Genomic DNA, 21,224 nt, shown 5'->3' on the forward strand with positions numbered 1-21,224 from the left:
ATTGACGTCAGACATCCGTCCTCAGACATCCGTCCTCCAAATGCCTCGACACGCCTGTGTTCGGATCTCCACGCCCGGAAAATGGTGAGTAGATGTCCCGATCCGCCTGTCAATCTTTTTGCGATCCACGCTGCGACCGCTTTCTTCGTTCCCGGCGTCGTTGTTGCCCAGAGGCTGCCGCCGCTAAGCAACGACGTGCCTGCGCATTGTGTCTGCCACACATGCGCAGAACCGACCTGTTCACACCGCTGCGATGAACCGCAGCGTGCAAACGAGTCGGAATGACCCCCAGGGTTATTATGATTTGCTTAAATCAAGTTGGGTTAATGTAAAAAAATTTTACTAAAGTTTATATTTGGCAAAGTTTTCCCTATATACAGTATGTCCATCCATTTCATTTTAGTTTTTCTACTGAAGTTTTCTTATTTCTTTCTGAACCCTCAAGTATATCTATAAGTATATCTGTACAGTTTTGTTAAATGATTCTTTTGAAGTATATTTTAAGAGACTAAGGCCCTCATTCCGAGTTGTTCGCTCGCTAGCTGCTTTTAGCAGCCGTGCAAACGCTAAGCCGCCGCCCTCTGGGAGTGTATCTTAGCTTAGCAGAAGTGCGAACGAAAGGCTCGCAGCGCTGCTACAAAAAAAAGATTGTGCAGTTTCTGAGCAGCTCGAGACCTACTCCTAGCTTGCGATCACTTCAGACTTTTTAGTTCCTGTTTTGACGTCACGAACATGCCCTGCGTTCGGCCAGCCACGCCTGCGTTTCCCCAGGCACGCCTGCGTTTGTATCTGGCACGCCTGCGTTTTTACACACACTCCCAGAAAACGGGCAGTTACCTCCCATAAACACCCACTTCCTGTCAATCACTCTGCGGCCAGCAATGCGTTTGAAAAGCGTCGCTAGACCTTGTGTGAAACTGCATTGGCTGTTGTGAAAGTACGTCGCGCGTGCGCATTGCGCAGCATACGCATGCGCAGAATTGCCGATTTTTTTGCCTGATCACTGCACAGCAACCGAAAACAGCTGGCGAACAACTCGGAATGACCACCTAAGCTAAATGTTTTTGGTGCTGTTGTAAGTTGAATAAATAAAATTTTAAATATGCTTCTATAATGGGGATTTTTGCTGCTATGTTATTTAGGGCCAGATGTACTAAGCTTTGAAAAGTGATACATTTGATGGAGATAATGCACCAACCAACCAGCTCATGTCATTTTTCAAACCCAGCCTGTAACATGACAGTTAGGAGCTGATTGTCTGGCACTTTATCACCAGGAAATTTATCACCTTTCAAGGCTTTAGGGGGTCATTCCGAGTTGATCGTAGCCGTGCAAAATTTTGCACAGCTACGATCATCTTTCCTGACATGCGGGAGGGAGTCCAGCATGGGTCTTGTCCGCCCCGCATGTCAGTCCGGCCCCCCTTGCAGAAGTGCAAAGGCCAGCGCAGCTTTAGAGTGCTGGCCGGGAACTACTCCCCGCTCCCTGGCCTGCAGTGGCTGCTTATGATGTCACGTAGCCGCTGTGGCCCGCCCCCCATTTGTTCCGGCTACTGCCGGAACGCGCCTACGAAACGGCGGCCAAACGCTGCCGTTTCGCCCCCTCCCACCCATAGATTGCCTCTGCCTGTCAATCAGGCAGAGGCGATCGCTATCCTGCTACGCCCTTCGGCCGTCCCGCATGCACATGCACACTATGGTGCCGGCGCATGCGCAGCAGGGACCCGTTCGCTCTGCTGTGTTAAAACGCAGCGAGCGAACGGGTCGGAATGACCCTCTTAGTACAGTACATCTCCTGGAGTGGGGTATAGTTTGAGAATGAAATCAGAAGAGAATGTGCACTAGAGTGGTAAAAAGTGCAGGTGGCGAAGGTATCAGCTAGAGGGTCTTTGGTGTAGGAGTTTGATTTGGAAATGTGCTGTTACCATCTGCCCTGAGTCCTATCGCACCCTGGATGTTTTCTGTTGTCATTGATTTGGTAGGGATCGCCTCCCAGTGTTGCTGTGGAGCACTATGGGGCTCATTCTGACCCGATCGCACGCTGCAGTTTATCGCAGCGGTGCGATCAGGTCAGTACTGTGCATGCACCGGCGTTGCCTAGCGATCGCCTCTGCCTGATTGACAGGCAGAGGCGGCTGCTGGGCAGAAGGGGGCTGGACGGCGGCGATAAGCCGCCATCTAGGGGGCGCGGTCCAGCCAATACAGGCGTGGTCGGACCGTTGGGGGGCAGGCTGCGGCGGCTGCGTGACGTGCGGCTGGCCGAGAGGTACTCCTAAAATGCAAAAGCATCGCCGCTATGCAATGCTTTTGCACTTCTGCAGAGGGAGGGGGGGGCGGCGGCACTGACATGCTGTGCTGGGCGTCCCCCCGCATGTCTGAGTGCCTGATCGTAGCTGTGCTAAATTTAGCACAGCTACGATTAACTCGGAATGGCCCCCTATATTAGGGATCAGTGAGTACTGGGGAATTGCTTTGAAGAGCATAGATATATAAAATGTTGCTCTGGCGCCCAGCATTTTCTAGTTGCATTCTGCGCTCAGCGGATAACAAATTTCAAGGTTCTGTATTACTAGTGAGAAAGCCATTTGGTGAGATAATTCAGAGCCGGGCCAATATGGATATGTAGTCTGTACTGTAAATAATATAGAGTATGATCAATTCACAGTTACACTATGCACAGCTGGCAAAGTACTGTAAGAAAGGAATATGCATAAATAAATTAGCTCACGCACAATTACCATAGGGAGCTAGAATTAAATGGCAAGCCATATTTCAGAATTTGTTCAAATTTCCATTTTGATCTCACAACAAACTAGAACACGGATATCATTGTGTTATTTTTTTCTTTTTTCACAAATTACCAATGAAGATCAAAGTGAAATAAAATGAAACATCGTAGCCCAGAGGCAATATGAATTGCAAATACTCATAAATATTAAACTAACGTTTGGAAAAGACAAAAGAGAGTCTCATGTAAAACATTGCTTTGAAATTATAAATCACATCTCTTAACTGCACTTCTGAGATTATCTGGTATATATGAAGATTTCCATTGTACCTGCTGTAAATAAATACACAATTTACATCAGACAATCTATTCATAATTTATTGTTTTATTTATCTACATGAGACAATGACAGGACTTAGGGCCTAAGTCAGACCTGATCGTAGCCCTGCAAAATTTAGCAGGGCTACGATCAAGTACACTGACATGCGGGGGACGCCCAGCGCACTAAAGTTGCTCTAAGCTGCTCTACAATCTGCAATGGGCAGACGGCTCTACAGGCTGCAGAGTGCCGTTCCAGGCACGTTGCAAGCCAGAAGTAGGTTCCATGGGGCAGCGATTGTGCCGCCTTCTGGGCCCTGCTCCCTGGCTTGCACATCCTAGTTACAGTCCTGTCTGCAGGTCAGTATGGCACTGTCTACAGATCAGTATCTGAATGATAGGTCGACAATAAAAAGGTCAATAGGTTGACCTCAAATGGTTGACATGCATTAGATCGACAGGTAGAAAAGGTTGATATTGTAAAAAGGTTGATACGTAAAAGATGGTACCAAAGCCATGATGACATGATTCAGCATGAATAGCGACCACACCCTTCACTCAGGAAGGGAGCAGCATGGGCAGCCTCCGGCAAACTTGCCTGCCATTTCAGGAGAGTCACCGAGAGTATACAGAGACACTGACAGAATTGCGGGTTATGCTAAGTTGACCAGAAGCCCAAATAAGGCTATTTTCAGATGTATCATTTGCACTGAGAATCAGAGCTGGATTAAGACATCGGGGGCCCAGGGTACTTAAGACAGGGGGGCCCTAGGGTGTAAATTTTAAATTATAATATACAGTATATAGCAAAAACAAAACAACTTTTCCTGCGCTGAAAATAAGCAGCACTACTGTAAATCCCCCTGTTAGTGGGAACTTAAAACTAGATCAAAACAATATAGAACAGAGTGCGCTATGGTATACACAGTGAACGAATAATATTCAATTTCACGAATCGTGATCGAAGATTTCTTTAGATTCCCTTCCTCCTAATGGCTCCCCAATTCGGGCCTACAGAGAAACCCACTCACCAGAGAAAAGTATACACCCGACAGAAAACAACTGATTAATAATACGTCTTGATAAAACAGAGTTTTTTTATTACAGGATTTTGTACAGCATAGCTTTTAATAAACACACAAAATCGTTTAGGCACACATCAAATTACTTAGATGGTAAAAAGAATGACCTCCTCACCTTAATGGTGTGAGCTCAAGGGGGTTATTTCAAAGCAAACGAGTAGTGTACAACAATCGATAAACCCTACGCGTTTCGTCCTGGCGGACTTCAGGGGTTAAAATAATGCTGTGTCTAAAAGATTCTTAAAATCGAGCTGGGATCCACATAGGGAACTGCCCAGGTTATTTCAAAGAGGATTCACAGAAGGATGCGTATTACCCAATCTAATTTTCCAACATACGATTATTTTTGTTTAATGTGTTCGTTCTATTGCTCAAATACTTCTGGAGGCTGACTACCACCTCTAGACTTATGAGGATTATTCCAAATCAAGTATAAAAACTTGAATCGTGATAAGGAAAAAACTTTTTCCACCTTAATAGATGATCCCCACTAAACGTCACCAAACTTTAGTATAATTCAAACCACCTGGAAAAATTGTGGGGGAAAACCTATTACCACTATAGATAAAAAGAATCCATAACCGTAAAAAAGAAACATCGGCACTGGACCCTACACGTAAAATCTGAAACAAATCTCTCTTCTCTGATGTAAGGAGAGAAACCAATCTCTCTTCTCTCACAACTAGAGTAACTGCATACAGGAATAGATGTAAGAAGGTCCAATGGCTAACACCTTCACTGTGCCTATCCCTAGGTCATCTGCTCATGTCAATATATATATATATATATATATATATATACACACACATACATATATGAGGGCCCCCTTACAATGAGGTTACTTTAACAAAGATGTAAAAGTGAGGGTGCCATGGACCTCACTTACCTACAGATCAGGAGGACATTACGTCTGGCTGGAGGGGCTTTTTCTCAAGCACACTGACAGGTTACAGTGTTGCTGCTGATCCTGTCACACTGGCTTCTCTCGTCCTCCGGTGACAGCTGCCGCCTTCTGAATGGTGCGTGTAGCTCCCCTGGTCCTCCCCACTGTATATTGCCTTGGCTGGTGGCGGCAGCGTGGGGGAATGGGAGTGTGTGTGGGGGGCATCGAGCGGTAGAGAAGAGGAACAGAAGAGAACTGGCAGGCTCCCGCGAAGCTGAAGCAGCTTCAGCCTCGTCCGGGTCCCCTGGTCACCACTCCACCAGCGCCCCATAGTGTTCCTCCTCCTGGAACCAGTCAGTGGGGAGGGAAGCGCAATGCTCGGCAGTGCAGTGTAAAGAGGCGAGTGTAGAGAGGGAAGGGTCGGGTGGATGATGGGCGCGGGTGTAGAGAGCTAGTGTGGGCGGGCGTAGCGAGCGGCCATAGAGAGCCGGAGGTCTTTGCGCACGGGAAATCTAACTCTCTCTGCACATGTTATATCTGCCCCCCCTGCAGTGCACACGGTTTTGCCCATTAGCTAACAAATTTGCTGCTGCGATCAACTCTGAATTAGGCCCTTAGTTTGGTACATGCAACACCGGAGCAATTAGAACAGATTTGCATTCCACTCTTCATCTGCCTCTTTACTTGTAGCTCCCTGTGTGATGATTCAGCAATTTCTGATTGTGTCTGTGTTCTTTTGTCCTTTAGTCATCCTTTGTCACAGTGAATGAGCCAAGGGGTAGAAACCAATCCCTGCCTCTCATCCTTCTGAGGGAGAAGGGCACCTACGGAACCGTGACTGTGACTTTTGAGGTAAGTTCCGTTCTGCCATTATAAAAATGTGTTTAGTCAACTCAGCATTTGCAATTGTGTCCATCAGTCATTCCACAACATGACAGGTATATGCTGGGTCACATTCTGATTTCTGGGGAAACAACTATAGTCCAGCTATGGAAGCAGTGTTCATCCCATTATATACCAGAAGCTTTATGTTGGGGACAAATGGGTGTGCTTTTGCCACCTCTCCTTCCTCTCCATTGATGAAATGATCCAATGGCACAAAGTTGTTTTTGAAGGGCTGGGAAAACTTAAAAGTGTTATCATTTACTTTCCCCAATATCTATATATATAATGAATATGAAATAACATTCAAAGAAAAGTAAAAAGGAGCCAAGTATTTTTTAAATAGACATACGGGATCGAGCAATCAAAGGCTAGAACAGTTACACAGCGAATGGCACATTACTGTAAATCATTAATTGATCTTTTGATTGTTTGACTTGGGTAACTTTGGTAATTCTAGAGCCTTCCTCTGACATGAGCTTTTGTCATTTAAGGATTCTGTTATTTGGTTCTTTAGCCAGTGGGGAGGCCCGATGTCAAACAGCTGGTGCTGGTGACTGACCCAACCCCACATTTCTTGGAGTACATTGATACAGCGTTGCCGTCCAACTGTTTAAGGACATTGTCAAATGGGCAAGATTCTCCTATGCAGCCCCTTCTGTATATGAAGGGACAACTGTAAGGTTCACAGGAACACTTGTGATGTTAAGAGAAGACCTAAAAAACATGCATTTTGAGAATAATTTGTTAGTGCCATACTCTTCCAAAAAAGGATCCCACCAAGGAACATGGTTCAGCATGTTGGAAGAATTGCAAGTGGATAGTTTTTGTCCCTAACGATCCTATAACTTAAAAACCTTATTGCAGCAAAATCTTCTATCGCCACAATTTACGAATGGATTTTTTTTTACTGGGGGAGCTGAGTAATTCCTACAGCCCTGGCAGTTCTGGCTCGCCAAGGTAAATAGAAATCGATTTTCTAGCCTGTCCAGTTCTCCTTTAAGAATATTACGTAAAAATGTAGCCTATAAACCTTAATAAAATTATCAGGATATTTTTGCCTGTCCCAGGAGTTCCTTTGAATACAGGAAAAAATGCATCCCATACACTCTGCATGTTAGATTTTATTTTGTATATTTCTCTCAGAATATTCAGTTGCTAATACATTTACAAAATTGTAAATATACATAGACATAAATGAACACAGTCCTAAGTAAGGTTTACCTAACCTTTATTTACTTACTTAATTAATCCAAAAAAACATGTTTCCCTCCTAATTAATCTTTTTTTTTTTCCAAAACAAAAATAAAAGAAACCAAGTATTTTTTAAATGGACACTTCGGGTCGAGTGATCAATGGCTGATACAGTGAAACTGAGAATGGCTCATTAAGGGGTCTATTTACTAAGCCTTGGAGAGAATTAAAGTAACGAGAGAAAAAGTATCAGCCAATCAGCTCCTAACTGCCATGTTATATAATGTGTTTAAAAAATGACAGCCGGGAGCTAATTGGCTGGTACTTTATCTCCGACCACTTCATCTCCATTCAAAAAACAATATAGGAATCAGCGAGGGCTGTAAAAGTTTAAACAGACTGGACGGTTTGTTAAGAATAAAATAAACAATTTATTTATCAATATTGGCAGTACGGATGGTGTAATGGTTAGCATTACTGCCTCACAGCACTGAGGTCATGGGTTCGATTCCCACTATGCCCCTAACTGTGTGGAGTTTGTATATTCTCCACGTACTTGCGTGGGTTTCCTCAGGGTGCTCCGGTTTCCTCCCACAATCCAAAAATATAGGGGTAGGTTAATTGGCTTCCAACAAAAATGAACACTAGTGTGAATGTGTGTGCGTGTATATGTGATAGGGAATATAGATTGTAAGCTCCACTGGGGCAGGGACTGATGTGAATGTCCAAATATTCTCTGTAAAGCGCTACGGAATATGTGTGCGCTATATAAATAACTGATAATAAATAATAATAATAATAAAATATACATTCAAAAGAGTATATAGAAAAGTGTATATGTGTTGAATAAAAACTATTAACAAATATAGACAATCAAATTGTTAAAATTAAAAATACCAACAAGTTGGAATGATTGAATCTCAGCTGATCCACTAAATTTGTTCCTATAGACAAATCCTCATAAGGCTAGGACCGCCTCCAAATGATAACAGTCAGCATATAAGTAATGGATATTACCAGAACGGTTGGACTCATACCTTGATGTGCTGTCAGCCTTAGGAATTGTCCATTTATGGCCAGAAGGGAATCCAAATAAAAAGCGCTTAGCTGATAATCCAGATGGTGGAGTGTAATGTCCAATTAATGCCATAGATGGATATCAGGAGTCCAGGATAGCTGGTGTGGTATCGGTTCACAGGTTCAGGCTCCATGCGTTTCGCTGGTTACAGTATATCCAGCTTCATCAGGAGCATATGATCATCTCCATTCAAGGCTTAGTAAATAGACCCCTAAATCAGTATTGGTACTTTTGATTGCTTGATTTAGATAACTGGGTAATTCTAGAGCAAATATATGCCCAGAAGCGCTGACCCCAGGGTTGCTTGCATATATCAGTCCAAGACCAATCCGGGGTGTCCCTCTGATATGAACTCCAAAATTTGTCATTCAAGGATTCTGTTATCTGTTTCATTATAACTATAGGTACATTCTCATGTCAGCATTATGAGTGTCAACAAGCCACATCTCCTATTACACTTTGAGCTCTTTTATGCAGGATTCCCTTGTATGTTACTGCATCTTTAAGGTTCTAGTTGCAGGTTAGTGTCAATCGGTAACCTTCAAGGTACTCAATCATTTTTCCTTTGTTTAATACTGTGTAACTATTGGGGGATGTGTGTTTAAAAATGTAGTTGTGATAGGACTTTACCTAGTGTCTATGGTGGTGCTAATACATTTGTGAAGATCACCATTCAGTAGAGTTCCATTGTCTGCTGTATTATAGTTTGGGAATGAAAATGTGGTAGACACAAGATGGCAGATATGACTACAGCACATAAGGTTGCTCATAGTCTACAGAGATATAACATAATATGTATTCCTTTGTGCTAAGAACAATTACACAAAAAGCATTTTTGAGGCTAGGTCCCTTTTAAAACAGGAACATGCTAAATTAAAAGTATATAAAGGCTATTTGATACACATAGCAGAAACACTGATTCTAAAAAGTATAATAAAAACAGTCACAAAATGTTTAGAATAATGTAACACTATTAACATGTGACAAATAGCCTCCAAAGAGAGTGTCCAAATCGATTTATATATTTAACATTGCTTAGGCATAGTTTGTAATATGTTGTCAATACAATTTTGCAGATAGATGGAGGTCCAAATCCACCTGAAGAAGATCTAATACCATCTAAAGGAAATATCACATTTTCAACTGGCAGGTCCGTGCTGGTCTACAACCTGACAGTATTAGATGATCAGGTAAGAGAAAAACCCATCTCTTGATGACTGGATTGGAATCCATGCAGATAAGAACAACTGTGAAATGTAGATTGTAGATCATGAGAAGATGATGATGGTATAAAGAAGAGTAATGTCACACTATTTTCTTAAATGTACCTTTGTTTATTTAACCAGAATTCATCATAAAGCATCCTATATATTTTCTAGGAACTGGTGGCATCACTGAGGCATGTGAGGGCTTACATGATAAAACAATACAATGTGCACTTTATGGGCTCCATAGCAATATTTAGAAGGGGCCCCTGTCCCAATACTTTCCAATACCTATCTGTAGTAATTGGCAATTGTATGCCCCATAATGGTGCCCTATTTATTTTCTGAACCACAGTAGTCCCCTAGTTAATATTATACCCCATAGTAGTGCTCTAATTTATTTTCTGCACCATACTAGTGCCTTAGATCACATTTTGTAACATTGTGGGGCTCACACTACACATTGGGGGTAATTCCAAGTTGATCGCAGCAGGACATTTTTTAGCAGTTGGACAAAACCATGTGCACTGCAGGGGGGGGGGGGGGGGCAGATATAACATTTGCAGAGAGAGTTAGATTTGGGTGGGTTATTTTGTTTCTGTGCAGGGTAAATACTGGCTGCTTTATCTTTACACTGCCATTTAGATTGCAGATTTAACACACCCCACCCAAATCTATCTCTCTCTGCACATGTTATATCTGCCTCCCCTGCAGTGCACATGGGCCCTCATTCCGAGTTGTTCGCTCTGTAATATTCTTCGCATCGCAGCGATTTTCCGCTAATTGCGCATGCGCAATGTTCGCACTGCGACTGCGCCAAGTAAATTTGCGAAGAAGTTTGGTATTTTACTCACGGCATTACGAGGTTTTTTCTTCGTTCTGGTGTTCGGAGTGTGATTGACAGGAAGTGGGTGTTTCTGGGCGGAAACTGGCCGTTTTATGGGAGTGTGTGAAAAAACGCTGCCGTTTCTGGGAAAAACGCGGGAGTGTCTGGGCGAACGCTGGGTGTGTTTGTGACGTCAAACCAGGAACAATAAGCACTGAACTGATCGCACTGGAAGAGTAAGTCTCGAGCTACTCAGAAACTGCACAGAAAAATCTTTTCGCAAAATATTGCGAATACTTTGTTCGCAATTCTGCTAAGCTAAGATACACTCCCAAAGGGCGGCGGCTTACGTGTGTACTGCTGCGAAAAGCGGCTAGCGAGCGAACAACTCGGAATGAGGGCCATGGTTTTGCCCAACTGCTAACAAAGTTCCTGCTGCGATCAACTCAGAATTACCCCCATTATGCCAGTATCCCCAATTTAAATTATGACATACTGTGCAGTGCCCTCAATTCCTATTGGGCTTGTTTCAGATGTTGTTGAAGGTACGCCCACCGTCGCAAAGTACCGGTTTTGGTACTTTGTGCATACGCAAGACCTATTCTGTGCGTGCGCAAGCAAATGAGTCCTGCGACATAATATGCAGAACGGAAGCAGACTATCAGCGATTGACGGTATGCTGCTGTCTGGGGGCGGGGAGGGGGCGGCTACGGCCTTTGTTTGTGAAAACAGAGGTATGCCGCCACTGATTAGGTGATGAAATGGAGATTTCCTGGCCTCTGTGATAGGCATCTTGCGTGGCACCATGGGTGCCATAAGCCGCTCGATGGGGACTGAGTGATCCGATGCTGCATCCTAGGACACAGGTTAGATCACTACTTCAGCAGGAGGCCTCTGCTTGTAATAGACACCTCCTGCTGCATCACCATACAGCGCTATCACTGCTGCTTCCAAGGAAGGGATAGCAACTCCAACCACATTTCAATCAGGCGCATTATGCCACATTACAATGCCCCCCGGTTATATTATGCCACACTATAGTGCCTCCATTTCAGATTGTGCCACATTACAGTGCCTCCATTTCATATTATGTAACATTACAGTGCCTTGCAGTTCATATTATACCACATAACAATAAGCAGGTCAGATTGTGCCACATTGCAGTGCCATCCAGTTCAGATAATGCATTAAAGTGCCCAGTTCAGATAAAGCCATATTACAGTGTCTTCTTACCATTATAACATCCACTCCACATACCTCTGACTACAGATTCAATGTCTCCCCATTCATACTGGGCAATGGGGCAAACCCAGTTGCTTAGCAGGAAAATCTGGGACGTTGGTATGCAACTACAGTATATAACCTGGGTCTGTGCCCACCTAAGCCTCTGGACCCCATAGCAATGGCACCCCCCGCACACACTATGGCTGCACCCATGAATGTGCAATAACTCATATCACCCAGGTACTACCTGCCATTTTCCTAGTATAGATTAAAATAAACGCAAACATCTAATTTCTAGGGGTTCCACCCATTTCTGCACATAACATTAATACCCTTTTGCTGAGAATCTTATACGTCGTCACTAATACAGTAAACATTATTATCCTATATTTATGGTGCCATAAGGGGTCGTCTGAGCCTTACATAATACATATGGCCTAATTCAGATCTGATCGCTGGTCTGCGTTTTTTGCTGTCCTGCGATCAGATAGTCGCTGCCCACAGGGGGAGTGTAATTTCACCGTGCAAGTGTGCGATCCCATGTGTAGCTGAGCTGCTTAAAATCAGTTTGTGCAGTCTCTGCTCAGCCCAGGACTTACTCTTCCAGTGCGACTGAATCCTGCTGATCGGGGCCGGAGCTGACGTCAGACACCCTCCCTGACAACGCTTGAGCCCGGCTGCGTTTTTTTCCAGACACTCCCTTAAAATGGTCAGTTGCCACCCACAAACGGCCTCTTCCTGTCAATCACCTTGCAAACGCTCGTGCAAATGGATCCTTCGCACCATCCCATCGCTGACCGCCGATGCCCGTTGTAGCCGCCCGACGTGCATGCGCATTGCGGCTCAGACGCATGCGCAGTTCGGATCTGATCGCACGCTGTGCAAAAACACAGCAGCAATCAGATCTGAATGACCCCCATAATACATAAACAAAACAAGTAGTGCAAATTAAACAAGAACAAGCACAAAACATTGTGGGACATGGGATAAGAGCTATATAACCACTGCTGCATATGCAGTCATAATACCCACACGTACAGCTTCTGCTGAATTCAGAGGTTTGGTGTTGACATTGGTAATGGGGAGGAGATGAGGGATAAGTACGGGAAGGAAAAGTACATGCACTGTATTATAAACAGGATGTAGTTATGTTACCGGCGGTGGGGATTCCGCTGGTCAGTATACCGACGCCAGCATCCCGACCACCACACATGCCAACTAACAGGGACTATTCCTCTCGAGGATGTCGACACAGAGCCCGCTCCGTGGCGAGCGCAATCCAAACCCTTGTAAACTACATCTTTGTGTTACTGTGAGGCTTGAAAGCTTGTCTATCGTAAAGTGGATCTGTCACCTGCACACAGCGGAGACATCGGTTTCTGGGTGAAACGCGCATGCAACCGATATATTGGGAAACACTGACATATCTCAGCATGCGGTAGAGGTCCTTATTAAACTCATTCTGATCAATATTATGTCAAACTCCAATATAACTGTCTCCAATGTGTGTAGGTGACAGGTACTCTTACAGCTGTGCTGCTCATTACTGGAATCTCTAAATACATGTCATATATACTTTGAAATTATCACCTAATAATTGTTTTTTTTTTTTTTCTTGAGATACCTGAAAATGATGAAAACTTTACTGTGACACTTACAAATGTGTTTGGAGGTGCAGAGATCAATGTAACAAGAAGTACTGTCCAGATAAACATTAAGAAAAATGACAGCCCTGTGCGCTTCAGTCAGAGCTCTTACATGGTGCCCGAGACAGAGGACGTGTTAGTCATTCCGGTGATCCGAGGACGGACGCTTACAGACGCATCAGTTGGTGACGATGACTCTGTGGTCTCAATCAAATACAGAATTGTAACTGGGAACTCTACATCCAGTGCTCAGCTGAGTAGTGATTTCTTAGACCTTCAGCCAAATAATACTATTGTCTTTCCTCCGAAAGTACAGGAGGTTGCCCTGAAGTTTAAAATCGTTGACGATGCAATCCCGGAAATAGCGGAGTCCTTTCAGATTTTATTGCTGGAAGATACACTACAAGGCGATGCTGTTCTGCAACATCCGAATGGCGTCCATGTTGTCATTGAACCTAATGATAAACCCTATGGAGTTTTGTCGATTAGCAGTGCCATTCTTGCACAGACTGTCATTATTGATGAAGATAAAGTATCAGGGTAAGGTTTGTGAATTACTATTCATCCCACACGCACACGCACACGCACACGCTACATGATATTAGATAAGAGATGTACTGTGAAAGACTGTATATTCACGTTATGAGCCTGATTCCCAGCCAGACGCATCCGCCGGGTGCTTTTCCTATACGTCTGCGGAAGGCTACCCTGTATTACTGTGACAGATATACCTGCGTACACTTCTCAACAGATGCTTCTAGTCTAAGACAACAAATTGATTCATTGGCCCTTTTAAAGTTTAAAAACTAATCCCAAGATTTAATAGCATTTAAATAATGAATTGCTTCTCTGGCAGTATCTATTATGAGCAAGTTTAGTATTGCCTGGCAAGATCTAGATTACTTTACATACTTGGAGCTGTGCAGGGAGGAATCAGTATGATTTGCCGATGGACGGGATGCCGGCGGTAAGAATACTGACAGCAGCATCCCATCCATCAGAATCCCGACAGCCCCCCAGTAAGCCGCCTAACCTCCTCTGCCCCTTACCCTAACCCTCCCTTGTGGGTGCCTAACCATAACCCTCTCTTACCCGCTGCCTAAACCTAACCCTCCCCGCTTGATTCCTAACCCTAACTTCCCCTTCTATGTGCCTAGCCCTCCCTCCACGGTCCCTAATCCTTACCTTCCCGGCACTGCAGCCTAACCCTAACACCCCTTCTTCTGCCTAAACCTAACACCCCCCCACCCCGCGCGCATGGCAGGACGCCAGCGCTTCCCGTTGTCTGGACAATCGGGGTGCCAGCTGTTGGTAATGTGACGCCGGCATCTCGCATGACGTCGGTATCTCCATGCTGGCATTGCATCCTACTTTGGGATCCCGGTGTCGGCATATCGACTGCTGGGATCCTATCTGTCGGGAAGCTGACTGCCTTCTTACATGGACAGACAGGTCACCCTTAGTATATAGAGGTGTTCTTCACTGTATGAGATGTGACGCTCCATGCCTAGGAGTCGCACCTGCTGCAACTGGTTAAGCAGCTTATGCTATAGTCTCTTCTGTGACTTTTAGTTAATGCTAATACAAAAGCCCTTCCCTGGTGTACAGGCATGGATCTGAATGCGCAAGGGCTGAGACTGCCACGTTGTGCATCTTTAGACACAATAATCCAGCTTGGTGTGTCTACAGACACAAGCATCGGGCACACCATTTAAACTGGCACCAGCCCCGTGCTAGGTGCAGATTCTCTGTCAGAGTATGGCCTCCAATTCAACCAGTTATGTGACATGCCAGAGACAATACTGTCACATGCCCATAAGACACTACTTCTCTGTGCGTCTCAATAGTCACCACCAGGAATGCCCAGTACATTTCCAATACATTCCTTAGATAGTGCGTCTCAGTCACTACTGCACCTCTGTGCGTTCACACTGTGGGATGCATGTGCTGTGCGACTTTTTAGCGAATTAAACATCTGCAATTGAAAAACATCAACCGTGTGCATGAATATCGGCATTTGTGTGACTCAGAATCAGCCTTCCTAGGGAGGTATTGACTATACAGTACTATGCAAAAATTTAGGCAGGTGTGGAAAAATTGCTGCAAAGTAATAATGCTTACAAAAACAGAAGTGTTAATAGTTTATTTTTGATCATTTAACAACATGCAAAGTGAATGAACAGAAGAGAAATCTACATCAAATCAATGGGTCCGATTCAGACCTGATCGCTGCTGTGCGTTTTCGCACTGCGGGCGATCAGGTCTGAACTGCGCAAGTGTATGCACCCCAATGCGCAGGTGCGACAGTTCGCAGCAACGAGGAGCGATGGGCAGTGATGGGATGGTGCGAAGAATCTCATCGCACCGGTGAACGCAAGGAGATTGACAGGAAGAGGGCGTTTGAGGGTGACAACTGACCGTTTTTGAGGAGTGTCCGGAAAAACGCAGGAGGGACCAGGCGTTTGAAGGGGGGGTTTGTGACGATCATCGCACTGGAAGAGTAAGTCCTGGTCTGTGCAGAGACTGCCTAAAATTAGTTTGTGTAGCTCTCTAACACATCCGAACGCACACATGCCCAGTGAATTCCCCCTGCCCCTGTAGGCGGCAACTACCTGATCGCAGGGATGCAAAAAACGCACCCTAGCGATCAGGTCTGAATTACCCCCAATATTTGGTGTGACTGCCCTTTGCCTTCAACACAGCATCAGTTCTTCTAGGTACACTTACACACAGTTTTTGAAGGAACTCGGCAGGGAAGTTGTTCCAAACATCTTGGAGTACTAACCACCGATCTTTCTGTATGTAGTCTTGCGCAAATCCTTCTGTCTCTTCATGTAATCTCATCTCTGATTTGATGGAGACGTCTGTTCATTCACTTTGCATTTTGTTAATTGATAAAAAATAAACTATTAACACTTATATTTTTGAAAGCATTCTTACTTTTCAGCATTTATTCCACACCTGCCTAAAACGTTTGCACAGTACTGTACATCATACTTCCCTACTTTTGAAAAAGCATTTCAGGGAGATGTGAAAGTAACACCTATCAGTGCGGACGTGTACTGCTACATCTGAGAGGCGTGTCATAGAGATGACTTACATCCAAATGTAAATGAGCCCCGAAGTTAGTAAGATCTACTTGTTGTAGAAAAGACTCTTATAGTTTGCAGAATTTGTTCGTGTATGGGGGGTAATTTCAAGTTGATCGCAGAAGGATTTTTTTTAGCAGTTGGGCAAAACCATGTGCACTGCAGGTGGGGCAGATATAACATTTGCAGAGAGAGTTAGATTTGGGTGGGTTATATTGTTTCTGTGCAGGGTAAATACTGGCTGCTTTATTTTTACACTGCAAATTAGATTTCAGTTTGAAAACACCCCACCCAAATCTAACTCTCTCTGCACATGTTACATCTGCCTCCCGTTCAGTGGACATGGTTTTGTCCAATTGCTACCAAAATTCCTGCTGCGATCAACTTGGAATTACCCCCATTGTGCTTTACAAGAGGTTCCATATACTGTAAGTGGCCACGAGAAACTTTATTTAAATGCATGTAGCCATAGGGATTATTTTGTTTTATAACCAATGCAGGGAAATGGCACTGATGTTCCCATTTGAATGTATGTATCTGTGATTTATTTTGTCCCCCCCAAGGATGTAACAGATGCACAATGGGGTTAAGGTGCAAACAGGGAGATTGCTAGACTATTCAGGGAGTCAGGGAGATTGCTTCTATTTCAGGGAGTCTCCTGCAGAATGAGGGAGCGTAGGCAAATATGATTATACCAACAGAAAGGCAGCAAACTACATGTACAGTAGTTTAATTTGGACCACATGGCCTGCCTGGTAGTGGTATTACTTCCTATAGCAACAATATATTAACACAAGGTCCCAAAGGTCAAAGCGCAACAAAAAAACCCCAAAAAAAACATTACACTGTTCAACACTTAAGTCACGTAATCAGGCAGAGATGTACCTCTTTGCAGGTAACCTCAGGGTACCAAATGTAAAACGTGGCACTGGTGCTCCCGAACTGTGCATCTCATGTGGAACGCAAAACTGGATATATGCAGCTAGCTCCTCCTGTGGAATGCAACAACTTCTAATGCAGCTACCAGTTAGCAAGCAACATCAGTGCACATGTGCAGACCAGTAGGGACCATATGGTAGCACTGATCCGAAGTTTTGAATGACCAGCTAAACTACAGGAATAATTCATTAAACTCTGAATACCCCAAACAGGAGTTAAAGGGAATGTCTCATATAAGCACATACCTAGGCATACAATGCTAGCAAACTCAATGTGATATTAGAATATTACTAGAGATGTGCACAGGACCATTTTTGCTGGATTTGGCCCTGATTCGTCATCCGGCTTTGTATTTGGTTTCTGCCAACCGCCGTGACTGGTTTAGGTTTTTTGTTTTCAAAAATTTACAAACAAAACTAAAATCACATAATTTGGGCCTTTTTTTTGTTCCACGGGGTGATTCAGACCTGATCCAAGATGTGGGGACGCCTAGCACAGGGCTGCAGCCATTTTTGTGATCACACCGGCTGCGTGTGATGCCTCCCCGACTACGCCCCTGTTTCTCCGTTGCCGCCCCCGTTTTGAAGCCTCGTCCCCGCAACAACCCGTCTCCACCTTGGAAATGAAGTGTTGCCGCCCCGCGACCGTCTCTGCCTTATTGACAGGCAGAGGCGATAGCATTTTCTGCGGGGCTCCGCAAAAAATGCGGGTGCATCCACAGGACGGGCCCTGCGCATGAGCCTGCATCCTCTTAGCAATTGTTGCCGTTGAATCGCTTATTGCGATTGTGATCCAACCTGAATCAGGCCCTATGTGTACAATATAAAATAAACATCACAATATTAGATGCCACTAAGCGAGCAAAACTGTGGGCAAATGGTAGTAATAAATTTTTTCTCATGTAATAGTTTTAAATAATACGTGAAATCACATTTCCCTTAGGTCAGTCATGTAAAAGGTGGAAACAAGGTTGTGGATCTGCACCAGCTTGAAGATTAAATGTTTAGAATAAAAGAAAAAATATCTATAAAGTACCAAAATACTGACTATTATTATAAATCATAAATAGTACTGAGTTTTGGCGGTGCTCCCATGAATTTTGTAGTTAACCTACAGGAAGAAAACAAGAGAAAGACAAAATAACCTTGTGTGGAAGCACTCTTTGGTTAAATATGAAAAAAAATGAAAAAAATTGTGAAAAAAATGTATGTATGGTAGAGGGAAGGACCCTTTTGAGTCCCTCCTCTAGGAGATAGAATAAAACTAAACTTTTATTGATTTGCTATAAAAATTCACTAAGGTGAACAAAAATAGATAATGATAAAAATCTAGATTGCCATTGTACCAAATATGGTTCTAGATATGGCAGGTGAAAATATTGTTGTGATTATTGTATAATTGTTTGAAAAGAACAATGTATACAGGTCACAGAAGGATCGGAATGTAGGGTAGGCTTGGAGGAAAGTGATATTGGATTTCCTAAAGGAAAAAGGCCCACAGCACCTAGTATTCCCTGGAGGTCTCCCATCCACGTACTGACAAGGCCATACCTGCTTAGCTTCCAAGATCGGACGTGATCGGGCGCATTCAGGATAGTATGGCCGTGGGCCAATTGTATCAGGAATCACTGGTGATTTTTGTGCTGATTAAGGAAATGGCCTATGTGCTCAGCTGAAAAAACTATAAGAATATGATGGAATAATTGATATAATGTAAAGTCTCCTGAAAAAATGTCCCACAGCACCTAGTATTCCCTGGAGGTCTCCCATCCATGTACTAACCAGGCCATACCTGCTTAGCTTCCAAGATCAGACGTGTTCGGGCGCATTCAGGATAGTATGGCCGTGGGCCGTTTAATTCAAGAAATGAGAAAACACAAATCTACTTTCTATGTGGATTGAAAACAGGGATTGTGAGCACCAAAGAAAAATCATATGCTCCTGTGTTACAGAATAGAAAAATGCTGTGTAAAACCCAGAAGAGCAGGCTCAAATAAATGTGACTAACAAATAAGTTTTTCTGCTGTAGATAGTAAATATTATGATAGAATTTGCTTAAATGGAGAACAACAGAGAGAAGATTTAAAAAATTATTATATCTCTGTGTGAAGCAAATTAATAAGGCTAGCGATGCAAATACTAATTAGCTATAAATGGGTTCAATCCTAAAAATAATTGCAAAGCAGGCACTTGGATTGTGGACCCAATAGGGGGTCTGATGTGCTGTTTTGATACAGACACAATGTTTTGTCCGTAATATCGCAGCTTCTGCACATTTGTAGTGATTCCATCCTTCAATGTCCAGTCGTTCGCTACCACTTTCCAATCAATCCCATCAACGATCCTATTCAAGCTGAGCTATATTATATTACAATCAACTCCCAAGGACATCATTGGTCTATGCATTCTATTTATATGGAGACCAGGCTGATAGAAAACACGGGGCTTCCGTGAACAAGCCTAGTTCACAGGTGAAACGTACGTCGGGAATCTGACGTCCAATCAGTGACGTCACTGCGGCTTCGCCCTCTCCGGAACGGGCGGCGCACGGTCACAGAACACGGAGCACGGTTACGATCTTCAATCAAGTTACACCCACCGATTGCTGGGATATCTACATCACTGGAAGTGGTAACTTTGAATACTGTGTCTGTTGTCTAGCAGCGCCGTAGACCCCCATTTGGGTCTAACAACTCCAGTGCCTGCTCCGTACTTTTATTTAGGAATGAACCTATTGACAGTCAATTACGGAATTGTATTGTAAGCCACTATCGTCTCCACACAGGAACAAAAGACTTTTCATCTTTGCTGCTCTTATCTAATCTTTTTGCAACACAATCTATTTTATTATTGGTCATTTACAGCTGGCAAACTTAAATAGTAAGTGGCAACTTCAAGCATTGTGTCTGTATCAAAACAGCACATCAGACCCCCCTATTGGATCTGATAATCCAAGTGCCTGCTTTGCAATTATTTTTAGGATTGAACCTACTTATAGTTTATTAGTAATTGCATCGCTAGCCTTGTCAATTAGGAATGGTATTGTAAGCCACTATTGTCTCTACACAGGGACAAAAGACTTTCATCTTTGCTGCTCTCATTTAATAATTTTTTTGCAACATAATCCAATTTATTGGTTATTTAAAGCTGACAAACCTAAATAGGAAGTGGTAACTTCAAACATTGTGTCTGTATCAAAACAGCACATCAGACCCCCCTATTGGGTCCACAATCCAAGTGCCTGCTTTGCAATTATTTTTAGGATTGAACCCATTTATAGCTAATTAGTATTTGCATCGCTAGCCTTATTAATTTGCTTCACACAGAGATATAATAATTTTTTTAATCTTCTCTCTGTTGTTCTCCATTTACGCAAATTCTATCATAATATTTACTATCTACAGCAGAAAACTTATTTGTTAGTCACATTTATTTGAGCCTGCTCTTCTGGGTATTACACAGCATTTTTCTATTCTGTAACACAGGAGCATATGATTTTTCTTTGGTGCTCACAATCCCTGTTTTCAATCCACATAGAAAGTAGATTTGTGTTTTCTCATTTCTTGAATTAAACGGCCCACGGCCATACTATCCTGAATGCGCCCGAACACGTCTGATCTTGGAAGCTAAGCAGGTATGGCCTGGTTAGTACATGGATGGGAGACCTCCAGGGAATACTAGGTGCTGTGGGACATTTTTTCAGGAGACTTTACATTATATCAATTATTCCATCATATTCTTATAGTTTTTTCAGCTGAGCACATAGGCCATTTCCTTAATCAGCACAAAAATCACCAGTGATTCCTGATACAATTGGCCCACGGCCATACTATCCTGAATGCGCCCGATCACGTCCGATCTTGGAAGCTAAGCAGGTATGGCCTGGTCAGTACGTGGATGGGAGACCTCCAGGGAATACTTGGTGCTGTGGGCCTTTTTCCTTTAGGAAATCCAATATCACTTTCCTCTGTAAGGAATTAACCCTTTTTGTGCCCCCTCGATTTGATGACCTCTTTGGTACCAGTGAGAGTAAGACTTAACGTGATATGGAATACACGAGTCAATGGTTAAGAATTACTCTGGTTTATTATAAGGTTAACAGTAGAATATAAAGACGACGTACATGGGTGTA

The 21,224-nt window shown here is 43.5% G+C and overlaps 1 protein-coding gene and 4 pseudogenes across 1 annotated transcript in view; 3 read left to right on the forward strand and 2 right to left on the reverse strand.

Moving 5' to 3' along the window:
• Positions 1 to 21,224, forward strand: part of ADGRV1 (adhesion G protein-coupled receptor V1) — a 1,000,765-nt gene that overhangs the window by 81,681 nt on the left and 897,860 nt on the right. Inside the window, exons 6-8 of the mRNA XM_063964002.1 lie at positions 5,758 to 5,862; positions 9,241 to 9,354; positions 13,040 to 13,605. Of these exons, the coding sequence (XP_063820072.1) occupies positions 5,758 to 5,862; positions 9,241 to 9,354; positions 13,040 to 13,605 (785 nt within the window). The remainder of the gene's footprint in view (positions 1 to 5,757; positions 5,863 to 9,240; positions 9,355 to 13,039; positions 13,606 to 21,224) is intronic.
• On the reverse strand, positions 18,585 to 18,702 carry LOC134958346 (5S ribosomal RNA; annotated as a pseudogene).
• On the reverse strand, positions 18,826 to 18,943 carry LOC134936392 (5S ribosomal RNA; annotated as a pseudogene).
• LOC134936400 (5S ribosomal RNA) lies at positions 20,668 to 20,785 on the forward strand (annotated as a pseudogene).
• LOC134961377 (5S ribosomal RNA) lies at positions 20,909 to 21,026 on the forward strand (annotated as a pseudogene).

The sequence above is a fragment of the Pseudophryne corroboree genome, chromosome 1 (genome assembly GCF_028390025.1).
Source record: "Pseudophryne corroboree isolate aPseCor3 chromosome 1, aPseCor3.hap2, whole genome shotgun sequence".
Lineage (NCBI taxonomy): Eukaryota > Metazoa > Chordata > Amphibia > Anura > Myobatrachidae > Pseudophryne > Pseudophryne corroboree.